Raw genomic sequence first — 20018 nt, 5'->3', positions numbered from 1 at the left:
CATGTCTCTACATGCTACACCTCCCTGTACACCACCTACCCCATCCTCTGATCTATCAATCTGGTTTCTATCCCCCTTACAAACCAATTAAACCCTCCCCAACAACTCGAGCAAACCTGCCCACAAGGATATTGGTCCCCCTCAAGTTCAGTGTAACCCATCCTTTTTTAAATGGTTTCTTCATCTAACTCATCTTGACATGAGTAAGTCTGGAATATTGTTTGAAGAATTCAGCATCTTAATATTGTCAATTTTGTTGCCTCTTTTAATACTCACTGAAGTTTGAGGGAACACAAATGTGTGTTGATTAATTTTAATTTGTCTTTCATTTCTATAACTTGCCTTTTTAAAAACATTTTATTCTAATTTTAGGTTATGCTTTGGATCCAACATTAGACCACAGTGAAGTTCCAGCAGGGGACACATATATTGGTAGTGTTGAAGATGCTGAAAAGAATCAAGGTTTGTGTTGTGAACTCAAAAATGGAATCAAAATTTTATGACTTGCTACCTTTCAGCTCCGGAATTTGGTTTCTATCAGTATGATATCCATGGTGTGTAATGGCAACATTTATTTGTAGATAATATCACTGTAGCATACTTCAGAGGGGTGGGAGGTAATGATACCATTAAGTTGTAACTTCTTGCCCTTAATTTTTTATTAATTAACAAATCTTTTACTATCCTATCTAGGGTCTTTTCCTGAAATTCCCAGCTACCCTTTTACCTTCACAATGCTGCCTGACTTGCTGAGTTCTTCCAATAGCTTGATATTTTGCTCCAGTCTCTTGTGTCACCAGAGTTCTCAGTAATTTCTGGGTTCTCTGGTCTGTTACAATAGTGAGAATTAGTTGGTTATATAGTTACGCTAAACCTTCTCTGTGTCCCTCTCCTCCTTGCTAGCTCTTATTCCACTCCTTCCCTTCACCTTTTTTATTCTATCTCTCCTCTCTTTCAGTGCAAATGAAGGGTCTTGACCTGACACATTCACTGTCCATTTCCCTCCATAGATGTTGCCTGACCCACTGTTCCTCCAGATTCCACCATCTACAGTTTCTTGTTTCTCCTCACTGTCCAACCCATGGTTGTCAGTAAGAATCATCTCAACATTAATCAAGAATTGAACCTGGAATTTTTTCTGTACAGTTTTGAGATGAGTCAGCATCTCCAAATCTCTAAATCATGCTGTGTTATCTGTTGCAGATTTGGAACAGATGGTGAGGTGACAAGCACAAGTATCTTTTCCCTGTCCTAAATATTTTTCTTTCTTTGCAAATCTGGACATGTCAATTTTTGTTCCATTTCGTTTTGGAATTGCAGACAATTATAAGAAAACAAATAATAATATCTGATAAATGGGATATCTGAGACTTGTTTTCCATACTTTTTTCACGTATTTAAGATGCGTTTCTGTGAGTCTATGAAACTGCGACTTCATAAATGGGATCCGTTGAAATGTCTTTGGTAAATGAATTGCATTATTATTAGCTTCTTAAAAAACATTGCCTAAATTTCTGTCCCCAATTTAAGTTATGTCTTTTTGTTTTTGAACTTCTAATCTTTAGAAAAGATGATTGTAACCAACTCAAAACAGTTTGATTTTTTTTTAAAAAGCCACAGACAGACCAAACATGATGGTTCAGTGAACAGTCACATGCATTTTACCTCAGGAACTTGAAACAAATCCACTCCAGATTAAACAAATGCATTCTTACTTGACAGCTTTCAGAACGTTTGAAGTGGAAAATAGTGGGAAAAAAATTCTATTTGATAAAATTAGGTTCTTGCTTGGTTGGAACTGAGGCCAGAGGAAAATGTATCCTGACCTGGAAGTGGTTTATGACATAAGGTGGAAAGCATTCCAATCCATCATATGAAAAAGGAAAGCACTTTTTGTGTTACTGTAGATTTCCTGCATCTGCAGAATCCCTTGTGTTTATGAAATCAAATTAGTTTCTTTAAATCAAAAGGAGACCCTTCTGGAGCAATTAAACCTCTCTAATTCCATACAGATATTTTTAAATTGAGTGAGAATAATGTTCATTTTTACACATTTTCTTGGAAATTACCAATATCCGTTCTTGCAGATGATCAATGATCAAAAGCAGTGTGACCTTGCCTTACTGCAGAATTCAGTATGTCCATGCTATCATTAACCAACCAGAGTGCATGAGTGGAAAATATTCTAGTTTGTGAATGAGTGTGTAATTTGTGTTTGTGATGCCAGATAAAGCCAGGCAAGATCATGAGATATTTGCGTCCCCATACAACATCATGAACAAGTGAAGAGTCTCAGCCCAAAACATCAACAGTTTATTCCTCTCCATAGATGTTGCCTGACCTGCTGTGTTCTTCCAGCATTTTGTGTGTGTTGCTCCTGATTACCAGCTTCTGCAGAATCTCTTGTGATCATGAACAAGGTTTCTAGGAAGCTCCAGAGAAGTTCTTTGAATCTAAAGAATGCATACCCAACCAGGATGTACAGAATTTCAATTTACTTCTTTTTATGTAATGTTAAAATATCACCAGTAATTCTACCAGCAAAATACTGAATTAATTTCCCATTATTGTGGTCAAGTACACATCCAGTAGCAGTTTCTGGTTGCTGATGTTGAAGGAAGTAGGGGAACATACCCACTAATAAATACTGACTAGTCCATTACTCAAAATCAATTTATTGAAAATTATAATTGCTTGCCTGATTTTTCTTTTGGGTTGTGAACTGGAGTTACTTCAAGATTAGTGTGACTTGTTTAAACTGTAACTCTCTATTGCAATTTATTTACTATCAGACAGGGGGCACCCAGCACTCTTCTACAAACTCTTGGACCTGCATGCAATATATATTTACCCATTCTATTTAGTACAACTTTAAAGGGGAGTAGCTAATGTAAAGACTAAATCACCTTTAAAAAAAATAAAAACGATAAGATGAATTGGTGCAAGCGAGTGGGAATTAAGGGTTATTGGGAAAAGGTGGGTAGGTAGAGCTGAGTTCATGGCCAGATCAGCCATGATCTTCTTGAATGGCAGAGCAGGCTCGACAGGCCAGATGGCCTACTTCTGCTCCTGTTTCTTATGTTCTTAACCTCCATGCAGGATCCTTTAACTGATGTGATTGTCTCTGAGGCTCAGTAAGGAAAGGTAAAGTCAGACAGAGCAATAGTGATAGGAGACTCGATAGTTGTGGGGGGCGGGGGTGGACAAGAGGTTCTGTGGCCATGAAAGAAAAGCCAGGATGGTGTGTCACCTCCCGGGTCCTAGGGTCCAGGATGTCTCAGAGCAGCTGCAGAAGATTCTCAAGAGGTGAGGGTGAGCAGCCAGAGATTGTGGTGTACATTGGCACCAATGACATGGATAGAAAGGGGGTAAAGGTCCTGCACAGGGAGTTAGGGAACAGGCTGAAGAACAAGTCCTCAAGGTAGTAATCTCCTGATTACTCCCAGTACCAGGGCAGGAATAAAATGATAGTACAGATGAATGAGTGGCTGAGGGAGTGGAGTAGGGAGCAGGGTTTCAGATTTCTGGATCATTAGGATCTCTCCCAGGGAAGGTATACCAGGTACAAAAAGAATGGGTTACACCTGAAACCGAGGGGATCTATATATAGGCAGGTTGGCTAGAGCTGTTGGGAATGGTTTAAGTTTATTTGGCAGGTGGATGGGAACCAGAGTGATAGGGCTGAAGATGGGTCAGTTGGTATACAAGTAAATGCAGTGTATAGTGAGACTGTGAGGAAGGACAGGCAGATGATAGGGCATAATTGCAGTCTGTGGGGTGAGTTAATGTGTAGCATAAAGGCACAATTGAAAAGAATGCTGAATACAGGATTGAAGGTGTTAGATTTGAATGCTCATGGTAGTGCGGAATAAGGTAGATGATCTTGTAGCACAGTTAGAAATTGGCAGGCAAGACATTGTGGGAGTCATTGAGTCATGACTGAAAGAAGATCACAGTGGGAACTTAACATCTAAGAATACACATTGCATCAAAAGGATGGGCAGAAGTGGAGGGTAGCTCTGTTGCTTAAAAATGTAATCAAATCCTTAGAAAAAAGTGATATAGGATCAAAAAATGTCAGAACCTTATGGGTAGAGTTAAGAAACTGCCAGGGTAAAAAGACCCTGATGGGAGTTATATACAGGCCCTGAACTGTAGCCGGGATGTTGAATGTAAGTTACAACAGGAAATAGAAAATGCATGTAAAAAGGGCAATGTTGCAATAGTTATAGAGGATTTCAATATGTTTAGTGCTGGATCCCAGGAGAAATATGTAAAATGCCTAAGAAATGGCTTTTTTGAACAGCATTTAGTTGAGTTTGCTAGAGGAAAGACAATTCTGGATTGGGTGTTTTGCAATGAAACTGACTTGATTAGGCAGCTTAAGGTAAAGGAACTCTCAGGAGACAGTGATCATAATAGGATAGAATTACCCTACAGCTTGAGGGGGAGAAGCTAAAGTTAGATGTGTCAGTATTACAGTGGAGTAAAGGGGATTACAGAGGCTTAAGAGAGGCCCTGACCAAAATTGATTGGATGGGGACACTAGCAGGGGTGGCAGTAGAACAGCAATGGCTGAATGACTGGAGTTTCTGGGGGAAATTCGGAAGGTACAGGATAGATACATCCGAAAGATGAAGAAGTATTCTCAAGGGAGGATGAGGCAATCATGGCTGATGAGAAGTCAAAGACAGCATAAAAGCAAAATAGAGGGCATATAATATAGCAAAAATTAGTGGGTAGTTAGAGGATTGGGAAGCTTTTAAAAACAAACAGAAGACAACTAAAAAAACATGAGAGAAAAGATGAAATATAAAGGTAAGCTAGCAATAATATAAAACAGAATGCAAAAAGTTTTCTCAGAAATATAAAAAGTAAGAGAGAGAAGTAAGAGAATGGATATTGGACCACATAAAAATGACGCTAGAGAGGTAGTTATGGGGGAACCAAGAAATGGCAGCCTAACTTAATAAATATTTTGCATCAGTCTTCACTGCAGAAGACACTCGCAGTATGCCAGAAATTCAAAACTGTCAGGGCAGAAATGAGCATAGTTGCTATACGTAAGGAGAAGGTGTTTGGAAAGCTGAAAGCCTGAAGGTAGATGGGTCACTTGGACCTGATGGACTACACCCCAGGGTTATGGAGGTGGCTGAAGAGATTGTGGAGGCATTACCAATGATCTCTCAAGAATCATTAGATTGTGGAATGGTTCCAGAGGACTGGAAAATTGCAAATGTCACTCCACTCTTCAGGCAGGGAGAGAGACAAGAGCAAGGAAAGTTGTGGGCCAGTTAGCCTGACTTCAGTGGTTGGGAAGATGTTTGGTCTATTATTAAGGATGATGATTCAGGCTACCTGGAAGTGTATGATAAAGTAGGCCAAAGTCAGCATGGTTTGCTTAATGGGAAATCTTGCCTGATGAACCTGTAGGAATTCTTTAAGGACGTAACAGTCAGGAAAGACAAAGGGGAGTCAATGGATGTTGTTTACTTGGATTTTCAGAAGGCTTTAGATAAGGTGCCGCACATGAGACTGCTTAACAAGATAGGACCCAGTGGTATTATAGGAAAGACACTAGTATGGATAGAAGATTGGCAGGAGGCAAAGAGTGGAAGTAAAGAGACCTATTCTGGTTGGCTGCCGATGACTAATGGTGTTCTGCATGTATTGTTATTGGGATCGCTTCTTTTCACATTATAGGTTATAGGTTTCACGTTAGGATGACAGAATTAAAGGCTCTGTGGCCGAGTTTGCAGACTATTGTGACTATGCTCAAAGTCACCAGAGTGACCATAAAGCTGGTGATTTATAAAGCAATGTAAAGTTATTCAGCACCCAATGCTTTGTTCACATAAATGAGTATTACAACCAGGCATTTTGATCAATTTAGCTATGAATTTTTATCTGTAAATTCATATGCTCATTTTTTTCACAGTAGAGCACAAAATTAAGGGAAAGCATGAAAAGCTAAAAATTCAAAAACTGAAATGTCAGCAGTTCAAAAATATTTACCTCTCCTTTGCTCAGTACTTAGTTGAACGATTTCTCACATATATTCAGGCCGGTAGTCTTTTTGGATAAGAGCGGTAGTGGACAGCAATCTTGAGGTCTTCCCAGAGATGTTTGATCGGGTTAAAGTCAGGACTCTGGCTGGGCTGCCTATGGACATCAATTTTCTTCATGTGAAGCCACTCCATGATTGCTCTGGCAGTGTGTTTTGGGTCATTGTCCTGCTGAATGATGAACTTCTCTTCCCCCCCCCCTCCCCCACCAGATTAAGCATTTTGGCAGAGGCTAGCAAGTTTGTATCTAGAATCTCTCTGTAGTTAGCAGCATTCATTCTGACCAGATTTTCAGTCCCTGCTGCTGTAAAGCATCTCCATAACATGATAACATGATGCTGCCTCCAGCATACTTTATGTAGGGATCATGTTACCAGGCTGATGTGTAGTATTAGATTCTCACCACATGTACTGCTTAGTGTTGAGGACAAAATGTTCCACTTTAGTCTCATCCAACCGCAAGACCTTCTCCCACACCTTTACAGTATCTTCTCAGTGACGCTTTGAAAAGCCTTAAAGGGAAAGATGTTCTGCTTTTTTTTTATTTAGCCAGGGCTTTCTCCTTGCCACGCTTCCTTAAGTACCCTTTTTGTGCAAGGTCTTAGAGTTTGTGGAGCCATGTACTTCATCTCCAGTTGCAGCCACTGCCGTCTGCAGCTCACTCAGTGACGGTTGGTGTCGGAGTAGCCTCTCTTACAGGTGCTATTCTTCTCCAGTGACTCAGTGTAGAGGGATGGCCTGACCTCAGCAGTGTTTCATAATTTTTCTGCTTTTTCCACAATGCACTGCACTGAACTCCGATGTATGTTCAGTACATTTTGTGATACTTTTTTATCCTCTTCCACATTTGTGCTTTTCTGTTATCATTTCCCAGACTTGTCTTGAATGCTCTTTTGTCTTCATATTGGTTTGGCCTGTTGAAAACCTACCATACTTAAAGCCCTTACAGAGAGAAGGAGTATTTATTCTTTTGAATTAATTGAAACCAGGTGATTCTCCAATTTTCTACATCAACAGCAGTTGGTAAGGTAATACAGTATATTGCACCTGAGGAATGTTAGTGTACTAATTTCAAAGGGGTCGAATACTTCTTCAGCCTCACAACTTTCATTTTTAATTTTTAGTAAATTGTTGACAGGTTTTAGAATTTTTCTTTTGATTTGTCATGATGCAGACTGGTTTATAGATCAGCTTAAAAATCCAATTTCAATGTATTTTAAATTGAGTAATTAGATGGTAAAGTGTGAAAATAGTTATTGGGACTGAAACTTTTTCAAGGCACTGTATTTATTCATCAAAACAAGCAGGCATCGTTCCAGAGACACACTAGGTAGAGGTTCACAAACCCAAAGGTACATCACATTTTTATACCCTTAAGATCAAAGGTAACAGTAGGTGATTCAATATAATTTCAATAGTTACAATAAGATTATTAACTTCAATATTTTTAGTTGGCAAATGGTTCCTTTGAGATGCATAGTGGAAATACATTGTAATTGATAAGGCACCTCTGAAGGTCCAAACGCCTTTGGGAGACACTAAATAAAACAAATATTAATATAAATGATGACAGGCAGACACCCAAAATTAATGTTGTCATGGCCGCCTCTGAGTACACAAATATGGTAAGTACACAGAAACTCCTGTGACCATGTCTGATATGCTACGTAACAACATCCATCTGGTCTGCCAGTTTGAACTGGGGTAACAATGCAAATAACTTAGCCATGTTGCCTGGTTTGATACAAGCCAGTTAACACAACCCCAATGCCTTAATACTTGGCTGTTGCATGTTCAACCTCTTAGTCTGTGACACAGTTTAAATTCAACTTACTGCTTGCAATTTACAGTAAGAACTGAAGGCTGGGTGGCTTTGTGGCCAAGTTTTTGGGTGATAGGTGGAGGGGCAGGTATTATTCAGGAAGTGGGGAGTCTGCAGAAGGACTTGGACAGATTGGGAGGACGGGCAAAGAAGTGGCAGATAGAACATATGTGTACAGTCATGCACTTTGATAGAAGGAAAAAAGGTGCAGACTATTTTCTAAACCGTTTACTAGGCTCAAGTCAGGAGTGTGAAGGAATACTCTCCATTTGCCTGGATGGGTGCAGCTCAACAATGCTCAAGAGGTTTAACTCTCTGTGGGATATAACAGCCCACTGGATAGGCATCTCATCCATAACCATTTTGTCACCCCACTATTGATGGATAGTCGTAGCAGTTTGTATCACCTGCAGCAACACAGCAAGACTCCTGGACAGTGCTTTTCAAACTTACAACCAGCTAGAAGGGCAGGGTAGCAAAAGCATGGGGACACCGCCCCCTGGAAGTTATCCTCATTATAACTGCCAGACCAATGCTGACCTGGAAATATGTTGCCATTCCTGTGTTGGGTCAGAATCTTGGCACTTTCTGCCTAACGACATTTGGGTATACCCACACCTCACCTCAAGAACGCAGATCACCACCACCTTCTTAGGGTAACTAGGGATAGGCAGTTGGGTGCTGATTGGGCCTGTAAAGCCAACATCCCTTGAAAGAATATTAAAAGAAGATATAGAGCCACAGCTGTTATGGAGCTGTTGGCGGTGAATGGAATACGATATCTCTAGTGACAGTTTTTCAATGAGTAGAAAAAAATACAAAGAATAATTCTTCAAAGATAGGGAGAGAGATTTTGAGGGCATTCTTCAAGAGTCATTGAACTTGCAGTACTCTTGTCTGGATATCCACATGGGCTGACTATGTTTATATTTCACTGTGAGTCAAAGTGAAACATTGTGGCTTCGTGATGGCAGTGATATTTTGGTAGATGAGAAAAAGACCGCTGTTGAGAAAGAAAACTGCAAAGCAAAGTAACGAGCTAGTTCCAGAATCGGAGCAGGGTGGGATGTCTCAGAGGGCAAGATATTCTGAACCCATCAGCAGTGAAGGGCAATCTTTTCTGTGGCCTGAGTCAAAATCATTATCTGGAGAATGACAGCAATATTAAAACAATGCTACTTAGAAACATCAATAGCAAGTGTTTAGAGGAAGGTCCCATTATTGTTTGATTAACGGAAAAAGAACAATTCATTAAAGTTTCAGGACAATAGCTGCATGAACCATTGTAGTGATGTGAGATGGTACTGAGTGAAAAATGATTGGCAAAAGCTTTGCGGAAGATCTCAGTGTCTTCAAAGCGTTAACAGAGCCCTACCAAGAGGGATTTCTGGCAGGTTGGCAGTTGTTATTTAAAAAAGGAGCTTCAAGAGCATTTGTCCATTGTACATGTCCTATCAGTGGCGACAATAGAGCTCTACAAACTAAATAATAGTACAGAAGGGATAAGCGGAGTGCATTGTACGGGAGTAGTCCAGTGGCGAGAGAAGAATTAGCAGGCTTTGGCTTGGAAGAAGCATCAGCTCTGTGTAAAGTGTCTGTTAAGGTTTCCTTTTTGTTTTTTATTTCTCTCTTACTGTACCATTTATGTGGCTGTGGTGTGCTCTTCGTGCCAGATGTTGGAGAACTGGGAGACCCAGAGTCTCCCAGGGATCTACATCTGTGTGAAGCGCATCCGGCTGCAACTCCTTGAAGACCTTGTTAGGGATCTGGAGCAGCAACTAGATGATCTTCGGCTTGTACAGGAGAGCGAGGATATAATTGATCAAAGTTATAGGGAAGTAGTCACCCTGAAGTTGGAGGAGGCGAATAGCTGGGTGACTGTCAGGAGAAATGGAAATGGGCAGTTGGAGCAGAGCACCCCTGTGGTCATTCCCCTCAAAAACAAGTATACTGCTTTGGATACTTTTGTGGGGGGTGACCTCTTGGGAAAATGCCACAACAGCTGGGTTACAGGCACCAAGCATGGGTCTGTGGTGCAGAAGGGAAAGAGAGTGAAGAAGGGAGTGGTAGTGATAAGGGACTTGATAGTGAGAGGAACAGACAGGAGATTCTGTGGACATGAACGGGACACACTGGATGGTATGTTGCCTCCCAGATGCCAGGGTCAGGGATGTCTCAGATCGTGTCCACAACATTTTGAAGACGGAGGAGGTGCAGCCAGATGTCTTGGTACATATTGGTACCAATGGCATAGGAAGGAAAAGCAATGAGGTCCTGAAAATGTACATGGAGCTTAGAAAAATAGAGGGCTATGGGTAAGCCTAGTAATTCCTAAGGTTGGGACATGTTCGGCACAATTTTGTGGGCTGAAGGGCCTGTATTGTGCTGTAGGTTTTCTATGTTTCTGTGTTCAACAGGGAGGAAATTTAAAAATCGGAGATGCAGAGGGACTTGGGAGTCCTTGTGCAGGATTCCCGAAAGGTTAACTTGCAGGTTGAGTCAATGGTAAGGGAGGCAAATGCAATGTTAGCATCCATTTTAAGAGGGGTAGAATATAATAGCAGGCTTGTAATGCTGAGGCTTTATAAGGCATTGGTCAGATTGCACAGAGTATCGTGAGCAGTTTTTGGGCCCTTATCTGAGAAAACAGAGAGAGTCTAGAGGAGGTTCACAAGAATGATTCTGTGAAGGATGAGGAGCACTTGATGGCTGTGGGTCTGTACTCGCTGTGGTTTAGAAGAATGAGAGGAGATCTCATTGAAACCTATTGAAAGGCCTAGATAGACAGTATCCATCATCAGGGACCCGCACTTCCCAGGTCATGCGCTCTTTTCACTGCTGCCATCAGGAAGAAGGTACGGGAGCCTCAGGACTCACACCACCAGGTTCAGGACTAGTTACTACCCCTCAACTATCAGACTGTTGAACCAAAGGGGATAACCACTCAACCTCACTTGCCCCATTATTGAACTGTTCCCACAAACACTTTCAAGGACTGTTCATCTGATGCTCTTGATATTTATTGCTTGTTTGGTTGTTTGTTTATTTGCTTGTTTGTTTATTTATTTTTTCTTCTTTTTGGATTTGCAGTTTGTTGTCTTTTGCACACTGGTTTTCTGCCCTGTTAGTGTGGTCTTTCATTGATTCTATTATGCTCATTTGATTTATTGAGTATGCCCACAAGACAATGAATCTTGGGACTGTATATGGTGATATATATGTACTTTGATGATAAATTTACTTTGAATTTTGAATGGATGTGGAGAGGATACTTCATATAGTGGATGAGTTTGGGGTCAGTGGGCACAGCCTCAGAATAGAGGTGCATCCATTTACATAGAACAGAGATGAGGAGGAATTTGTTTAGTCAGAGTGGGAATCTGTGGAATTCATTGCCACGGACAGCTTTGGAGGCCAAATGATTGAGTATATTTGAAGCAGAGGTTGATAGGTTCTTGATTAGTCAGAGCATCGTAGGTTACGGGGAGGAGGTAGGAGAATGGGGTTGAGAGGGATAATAAATCAGCCATGATGGAATGGTGGAGCAGGCTTGATGGCCGTGGCCGAATTCTGCTCCTATGTCTTATGATCTTATGATAGATTTGGATCAGTCTCTTTTTTTTTAATTATAATTTATGACCCTGTTTTATTGCCTTTGAATTACTGATGATGTTTGAATTTGGTTTGAGCATAATACCAAAGGGACATAAGAAATAGATGAGGTTTGGACCGCTCATCCTTGCAATTCAGTAAGAATATGGCTGATCTTTTACTTTGGATCCACTTTACTGCCCTAAACCTGAATCCTTTAATTTTCTTAATAGCTAAAAATCTATCAGCCCTTTTGCTCCTTGTGTGGTTTTTCAAGAATAAAATATTTGAAACATTGCTGAATGACATTTTAATTAAAGTGAATTTGCTCAGCTTTCTTATGTATTTGCCAACATGTCTTTTGTATTGATTTTAAAATTGTGCAGGACTTACAGTATTTGAATCTGGTAAAAAGAAATCAGAAAAGCGAAAGAAATTAAAAGAATCAGACCCAGCAAATATTGAAGGCTTTCAAGGACCTTGGGCAAAGTATGTTGATGAGAAGGATGTGGCCAAGCCTTCAGAGGTTAGTTTGTTTACCTGTGCAAAAATAGATAAATTTAGGATCTTCATGTGTTTAAATAAAAGTTGCAAATTCTGAGTATTTAAAAAAATATTGTTGCCCAATGTAATTTATCATTTATGACGATGGCAGTCATGGACTTCTGTAAAACAGAAGGCTGCAGCTTTTCTCAATTTCTGCATATTTGTGTATAAGAATATCTTGCCAAATAACAAATTGTCATTCTTTCTGATAACTTAGCAATTATTATTATGGTGAGAATAATTGATGGAATGTTTGTTGGCTACTACAATTTTTGGCTCAGACATAACATAATGAGGCAGCTAATTTTGAAATGAAATGTTTGAAGAAAAATCGGTGTTAATTTAGTGTAGTGTAGAGGCAGAGAACATGGAAACGCATTTTGGCCCACCAAGTCTGTGCCAAATGATCCTACATCAGTCTTTATTTTTATCCTTTCCACATTGTCATCAACTTTCCCAGATTCTACCACTCACCGACACGTTAGGGGCAGCTTACAGTAACCAGTTAACCCATATGCCTTTAGGGTGTGGGAGAGAACCTGAACATTCAGAGAAACCCATGCATTTTTAAGGACAATTTGCAAACTCCACATTTGACAACACCTAACATCACATTTGAACCCAAGTCTCTGATGTTGTGAGGCAGCAAACTGTACCAGCTGGGGCAATGTGCTGCTTCCAAGTGATATTTACCAGTGGTATTCTTCCTCTGCTATGGACTGTGGTTATGCACCCTGCTATTGACTTGAATAGCAGATGGGACTTTGTACGGTATCAGACTGATTCTGGTCAGTTTCCACCAGCAATCCTCCCTTACTTGCAATGTAATGTACAATTGCAAGTCAAAAGCCACTGTGTGAGAATAGGATCATGACCGTGAATTCAAGATTTGATATGTAAAATTTTTTCATATCTGCCTTTTGCCAATGGGCATTTCAAGCATGTATTGATTTCCTGCAGTGGCGCTGATTGAAACTATTACATGGTTTAAAATAAGGCTGTATAAAATGCACACACTGTTCTGGTGCTGAAACTGATATTGCCAAGCACATATTCTGTAAAAAGTCCATCTGAAGTTGGCAGTGTGTTATAAACATAGCATTGCTTTGTTAAATTGGGAGCTTTTTGATAAATATAGAGCTTCCTAGAACTCCTTTGACTTGCGTTCGCAACAATTCCTTAAATCAGTTCCCAGTATATATTTTTAAGTTGTTCATATGCACAGTGGAAGTAATGCATGACTAGTCCTGTGAGTTACCATTTACCTAGAATTATTATGACATCAGTTGGTAAATGAGAGATAATGGGTACTGGAAATATTCAGCATTTATAGAGAGAGAAGCAGTTAATGTATCAGGTTGCTGCCCTTCATCAGATGAAAGGTCATCCCTTTGAAAAATTGGTTTTCCCTCCTCACAGATGCTACCTAGTATTTCTACCATTTTCTATTTTGTTTCATATTTCCAGCATTTGTAGTATTTTGCTTTTGGATTTCAAAGTAAGGTTCTTTCAGTACCTTATCTCATACGACTGACAAAGTACTGTGTTCTGTTTCTCGAGTAGGCAAAATTATGATTTTATTTCATTTAAACCTTTTTTACTGTATCATAATTGCACTGCTAGTAGAGCTATTGCCTCAAAGCTCTATCGATGCAGGTTCAGAATTGACTTCTGGTGCTGGCTGTATGGAGTTTGCACATTCCCTCTGTGACTTTGTGGGTTTCTTCCAAGAACTCGGGTTTCCTCATACATCCCAAAGTAGGTTAATTGGCCACTGTAGATTTTTGTCGGTGAGTGGTAGAACCTGGTGTTGTTTGACAAGAATGTGAGAAGAATAAAAATGGGATTTATGTAAATAAGTGCTTCATTGTCTGCATGGACTCGATGAGTCAAAGGGCTTCTTTCAGTGCTGTAACACTGAACGGCTAAATCAAAGAAACAACCTTTCTGACAGGCAAGTGGCAAATTGTTTGGAGTTAGAGTAAATTTATGTGAAACCATCCTGATAAAACACTACATAACTGATTAAAAATTTGGGAAAGTATTTGCTTACTGCACATTAATAATAGAATGTAATATTATTCTGTATCCTTCTGCCAACAATATATAGAGCAAAGCCAACGCTCATGTATCACAAAAAATCACTATATACTTTAAATCTCTCAAACAATTTGAAGTTATTCCTGCTCGTTATAACTCGTGGTTTACATGTTCTCTGTTATTTCTAATTAGATCATCCTTTCTTTCTCTGTGCACATTCTGAGCAATGTTGCTGTGTGAATAATCAATAAAATTATATTTTACTGCAGGCTACTTGATTTAAATAATGTTGTTACCCTACTTGATTTAAATAATGTTGTTAATTCAACAGGAAGAACAGAAAGAACTTGATGAGATCATCGCAAAAAGGCAGAAGAAGGGCAAACAAGAAGATGAGAAACCTGCAGAAGAGAAAACAATCCTTCACAGTAATAAAACCTTCATTTTGTTTGTTTGCTTTTCCACAGAGAGGGTAACAACTTTGATATTTTGGAAAGGAGGATTTGAATGAATTTTTCATTTTATTTCACACCAGCTACAAATTGACGGCACTCTAAAGTATTTTGCTGCCTTTGTTTTTTTAAGTACTTGTTAGATAACTTACTGTCCCTGCTTGCTTCCTGTCCGGTATTCCTTATTCTCAAACTTCCTCATCTCTTAATTTTGATACCTGTTATGTTGTTGTGAACTTTCACTTAAGTTAAAGCCATAGAATTTTGTGACAAGTTCCCTAAAGAATCACTTGCAATGGTGTGCCCAAGAAAGTTGGTTGTGAGATAGAGCTGAATTCTGAACGGGTATGAAGTGAGAAAAGAGAAACTGGAGATCAGAGCTGCAGCTAGCTTTACTGGAGTGCTTACATTGGTATGTTAAAGAGTCCTGCGACACAATACAAATAATCGGATGATCTCAATTTGGAGACAATATGAGGATTTCCTTTGCAGGACATTTTTATTGTTGAATCCCAAACCTATTATTCATTATGAAATTGGATTTAAGTGAACAGAGTTAACACTCCGCATGCCTACTTATGTGGAAAGAACAAGTGCAATATAGATAAGGGTTAGAGTATGGTTATATAGGTCTGTAGTTGGAAAAGGAAAAAAAAGAGAAAATTAAAGTATTAGTAATAATTTGAGAGAGTATATATTTTTATAGAGCTAGAAGCAGAAGAAAATGAGCAGAGAACTAAATGTGAGCAAGAAACCTTAAAAGCTAACCATCAGATATGTCTTGCCTCAATAGAATTAAAAACACTACATCAGATAAAGTATAAAGATAGTAAAATTGAAGAGCTGTAGTGGGATCTGTAAAAGAGCAGTTGCTGCCAAAACAAGGAGGATATTAATGTAAAAACATAGGGAATGCTACTCTATTAAGTAATAAATTTTTTCTTTCATTTATTTCCTGCTATTATTTATTTTTATTTTAGCATTTCCCCTTCAATTTATCTTCACATTACTGTTCTCCGCAGTCATTCGAATCTGAATTGGCAGCAAAGTAATTTAGCATTTGGATATTTCTGCATGTTACACTTACAAACGAAGGAAAGGTTTTGCTGGTGAGATTAATTATAGGCATACTAAGCCTAGGTGTGAATCATGTACTTTTGCATTTGGAAATATTGAGAAACAACTTGCAGAGCTGGTGCACTTAACACTTACTGACATTTAAAAACTAGCCCTCGTGTTTTATTTGATATATTATGAGAACAATTTCTGCGAAGTAATGAAAAATTGAGTCCAAGATGCTTATTCAGTGACAAGAAATGGGACATTTACATTTCACTATGCACAAAAATAAAGCACTGGAGGCAAAATGACTTTCTGAGAAGTGTATGTGGCATGGAAGGAATATAAACTAGCACATATTAAACAATTATTCCAGATTTATAATTCCACTTTTTGTATTGATGAGCCGAATCATACTTAAGATGCAAGTTTAATTGACGAAATTAAATCTGTCCTAGAGCTTTTTGTTTTCATTTTCACATTTGTATTCCAATTCACATTCCAATTTTTATGGTTGTAAATTAATATGATTTTTAAGGGAATTCTTTCAATGACTAGAATTTAAAAAGTATTTTCCTTTATTGCTTGCCTCCTGAAGAACCTGGAATAGTTCATGAATAAAGCACTAAGCAGGATTGTTTTCTCTTTACAGTCAAAGATATGTATGACTATCAAGGCAGATCATATTTGCACATTCCTCAAGACCTTGGAGTCAATTTACGATCTGATCAACCACCCGAGAAGTGTTACCTCCCTAAGAAGCAGATGCACGTATGGGCTGGACATACTAAGGTACCCTTTCAGATTGCGATATTGTAGGTCTACACCTGCTATTTTTTTAAGAATTTAATTTTTTTATCCTTTTTATTTTATATTGTATAAAAACTGTGCTGTAGATAGATACAACGCAGAAACAGGCCATGAGTCCATACCAACCAGTAACCACCCATTTACACTAATCTTATATTTATACCATTTACTTTACTCTCCCCACATTCTCTTCAACTTCTCCTAGATTTTTACCACTCCAGTATGTTGGATAATAGCTGGATAATTTACAACAGCTAATTAACCTACCAACCAGCAGATCTTTGGAAATTGAGATGCAAAACCAGCACTGAAATAGACCCACATCAGAAGAACATACAAACTCAACACAGAAGGAACCTGAGGTTAGCACTGAACTCAGATCTCTGGCACTATGAGATACAAAGCCTCATAAAAGTATTCTGCCCCCAACCTGTTGTTCACATAAATAATGTTATTTCAGGGATTTTGATCAATTTAAATGAGAATTTTTATTTGTGAATCACATGCTCATTTTTTTCCACAGTAGAGCCCAAAATATGGGGAAAGTTGTAAATAGTCATAGTCATACTTTATTGATCCCAGGGGAAATTGGTTTTCGTTATAGTTGCACCATAAATAATTAAATAGTGATAAAACCATAAATAGTTAAATTAAATTAACTAATTAATTAGTTAAATTAATTAGTAAAGCACGAAAAACTGAAAATTCAAAAACTGAAATGTCAGCTGTTCAAAACTATTCATCCACCTAGGCTTGGTACGTGGCTGAACCACTGCTCACAGCTATTACATCCAGTAGTCTTTCTGGACAAGTCTCTATTTGCTTTGCACAATGTGATGGAGCAAGGTTTATCCATTCCACCTTGGCAAAATTGCTCAACCAGATTAGTTGGGAGCAGCCGAAGACAGCAATCTTGAGGTCTTGCCAGAGATATTCAAATGGGTCAAGTGCAGGACTCTGACTGTGCCATTCAAGGACAGCAATTTTCGTGATTTGAAGCCACTCCATGGTTGCTCTGGCAGCGTGCTTTGGGTCATTGTCCTGCTGAAAGACGAACTTCCTCCCCAGTTTAAGCTTTCTGGCAGAGGCTAGCAGGTTTATATCCAGGATTTCTCTGTAGATTAGCAGCATTCATCTTCCCATCATTCCTGACCAGATTTCCAGTCTCTGCTGCTGAAAAGCATTCCCATAGCATGATGCCACTGTACTTTACAATTAGGATGGTTTTTCCTGGCAGTTGCCACATGTACCTCTTAGTGTTGAGGTCAAAATATTCTGCTTTAGTCTTATCTGACCACAAGACCTTCTTCCACATCTCTACAGTATCTTCTAAGTTGTGCTTTGCAAAGCCTTTACAGGCAAGGATATACTTTCCTTGCCACTCTTTCATAAATATCCTTTTTGTACAAGGCCTTAGAGATTGTGGAGCCATGAACTTTACCTCCAGTTCCAGCCACTGACTTCCGCAGCTCACTCAGAGTGACTGTTGGCCTCACAGTAGACTCTCTTACATGTGCCATTCTTCTCTGGCGACTAAACTTAGAGAGATATAGACAGTGTGGCTGTAGTTTCATATTTTCTCCACATTTTCACAAATGTCTCCCCTGAGCTCTGAGGTATGTTCAGTACCCTTGAGATGGTCTTGTACCCTTCCCCAGATTTGTGCTTTTCTATTATCATTTCCCTGACTTGTCTTAAATGCTCTTTTGTATTCATTTCGGTTTGGGCTGTTGAAAATCTACCATACTGTTTGACCTTACAAAGAGAGGAGGTATTTAATCTTAGGAGTTAATTGAATACAGGTGGTCCTACAATTTTCTAAATCCACAAATTGGGTGAGTTGGTAAGATAATATATAGTATTGCACCTGAGGAAAGTCAGCATAGTAATTACAAAGGGATGAATGTATTTTTCAGCCACGTAGTTCTGGTTTTTAATTTTTAGTAAATTGTTAACAGGTTTTGGAATTTTTCTTTTGATTTGATCTGATGCACAATGTTTTGTAGATTAGCTCAAAATATCCTACTTCAATATATTAAATTTAGAAAATGAGACGGTAAAATATGAAAATAGTTGTGGGGGCTGAATACACTTTCAAGGCACTGTAGCTGCATCATTATGCCACCTACTCTGATGTGCTAATTGTTCAGGTTTATTCCATTTTCCCCAAAGTACCATTAATGGTTTGGGATTTCAGCAGAAAGTTTGGTCCAAATGCATGTTTTCATTTAGGTGAAAGTAACAAACTAAATATTCAGCAGAAACGGCTGTGAGTTCTTCATTCACATATAGTTTTAATTTCCTGATGTGTAAGAAGTATGATATGAAGTGAATCTATTTGTAGAGAGTATTTAATACTACTAAATAACAGTGGTAGGTGCTCTGAAGATCTTGAATGGTATAATAATAATAATTCAATGGTTTTTATATTTAAACCTTTCAGAAACCATTTTACTCTAGGCTGTTTTACTTCTAAATTTTGATTTTTCACAAAATTGCCAACGAGACATCAACCAACTCACCTTCAGCTCTTTTCTGTCCTCCTCAAACTTTACCCTCTTTGAATATACCGCCCTCCACTCTCTCCGCACCAATCCCAACCTTACCATCAAACCCGCAGACAAAGGGGGTGCTGTTGTAGTGTGGCGGACTGACCTCTACCTTGCTGAGGCCAGGTGGCAACTCTCAGACACTGCAGGAAAGGGACTGGGGACAGAATGGAGTCAAGGTATGCGAACACAAGTTCAGTGGAGCAGGAGCAGGCAGAGACAATGGGCCTACCCGGACATCTTGGTTTGTAGATCTTGGGTAGGAGGTAGGAAGAAGGATCTCAGTCTGAAATATCAACTGTTTATTCATTTCCATACACGCAGCCAGACCTGCTGAGTTCCTCTGGCATTATGTTTATGTTGCTCTGGATTTCCAGCATCTGTGGATTCTCTTGTATTTAAATTCTGGAGACCATTGTGTGTGAAAGTCCCAGAAGATCAGCAGTTTCTAAGATACTCACACCACCCCATTTGGCGCCATCAATCATTTCACAGTCAAAGTCACTTAGATCACATTTCTATTTCAGTCTGATGTTTGATCTGAACAAAAATTGAACCTCTTGACCATATCTGCATACTTTTATGCATTGGATTGCTGCCACATGATTGGCTGATTAGACATTTGCATTAACGATCGGATGTATTGTTATGCCTAAAAAAAAAGTAGGCACCGTGTGTAGGTATGATTGCTCTGTTTCTTTCCCAGTTACTTAAATTCTCTTAAAGAATTCAAGAGACTATCTGAGTTTCATTTATTTATTCACATGCTGCAGATATTGTGGCTTTTATTATTCATCACTAATTGCCATTCCTGAACTAGGTAGTCATGACATTTGTGGTTCCGGCCTCGCAAGTACATGGCATGGGAGGTAATCCTGAGATTACAACCCCAGGCCCTGCTTTTTAATTTTCTGCTTAATTCCACAAATTTTCTTTTCAAGTCCTCTCTTCTGGCCTATATGGTTAGTGCCAACGTAGACCATGATAGTTGGCTGCTCACCCTCCCCTCTCAGAATGTCCTGTGCCCACTCAGAGATATGACATTATGTGCTTCTAGTTAGCTCTTTCATCCCTACCTCTCTTT

At 39.1% G+C, this 20018-nt stretch overlaps 1 protein-coding gene across 1 annotated transcript in view; it reads left to right on the top strand.

Moving 5' to 3' along the window:
- Positions 1-20018, top strand: part of cdc40 (cell division cycle 40 homolog (S. cerevisiae)) — a 154239-nt gene that overhangs the window by 66371 nt on the left and 67850 nt on the right. Inside the window, exons 4-7 of the mRNA XM_063040770.1 lie at positions 373-462; positions 11865-12004; positions 14396-14492; positions 16228-16367. Coding sequence (XP_062896840.1) covers positions 373-462; positions 11865-12004; positions 14396-14492; positions 16228-16367 — 467 coding nt within the window. The remainder of the gene's footprint in view (positions 1-372; positions 463-11864; positions 12005-14395; positions 14493-16227; positions 16368-20018) is intronic.

The sequence above is a fragment of the Mobula hypostoma genome, chromosome 2 (assembly GCF_963921235.1).
Source record: "Mobula hypostoma chromosome 2, sMobHyp1.1, whole genome shotgun sequence".
In the NCBI taxonomy this organism is placed as follows: domain Eukaryota; kingdom Metazoa; phylum Chordata; class Chondrichthyes; order Myliobatiformes; family Myliobatidae; genus Mobula; species Mobula hypostoma.
Note: the sequence above shows the minus strand (reverse complement) of the source record. Positions and strands in the feature narration are given on the sequence as shown.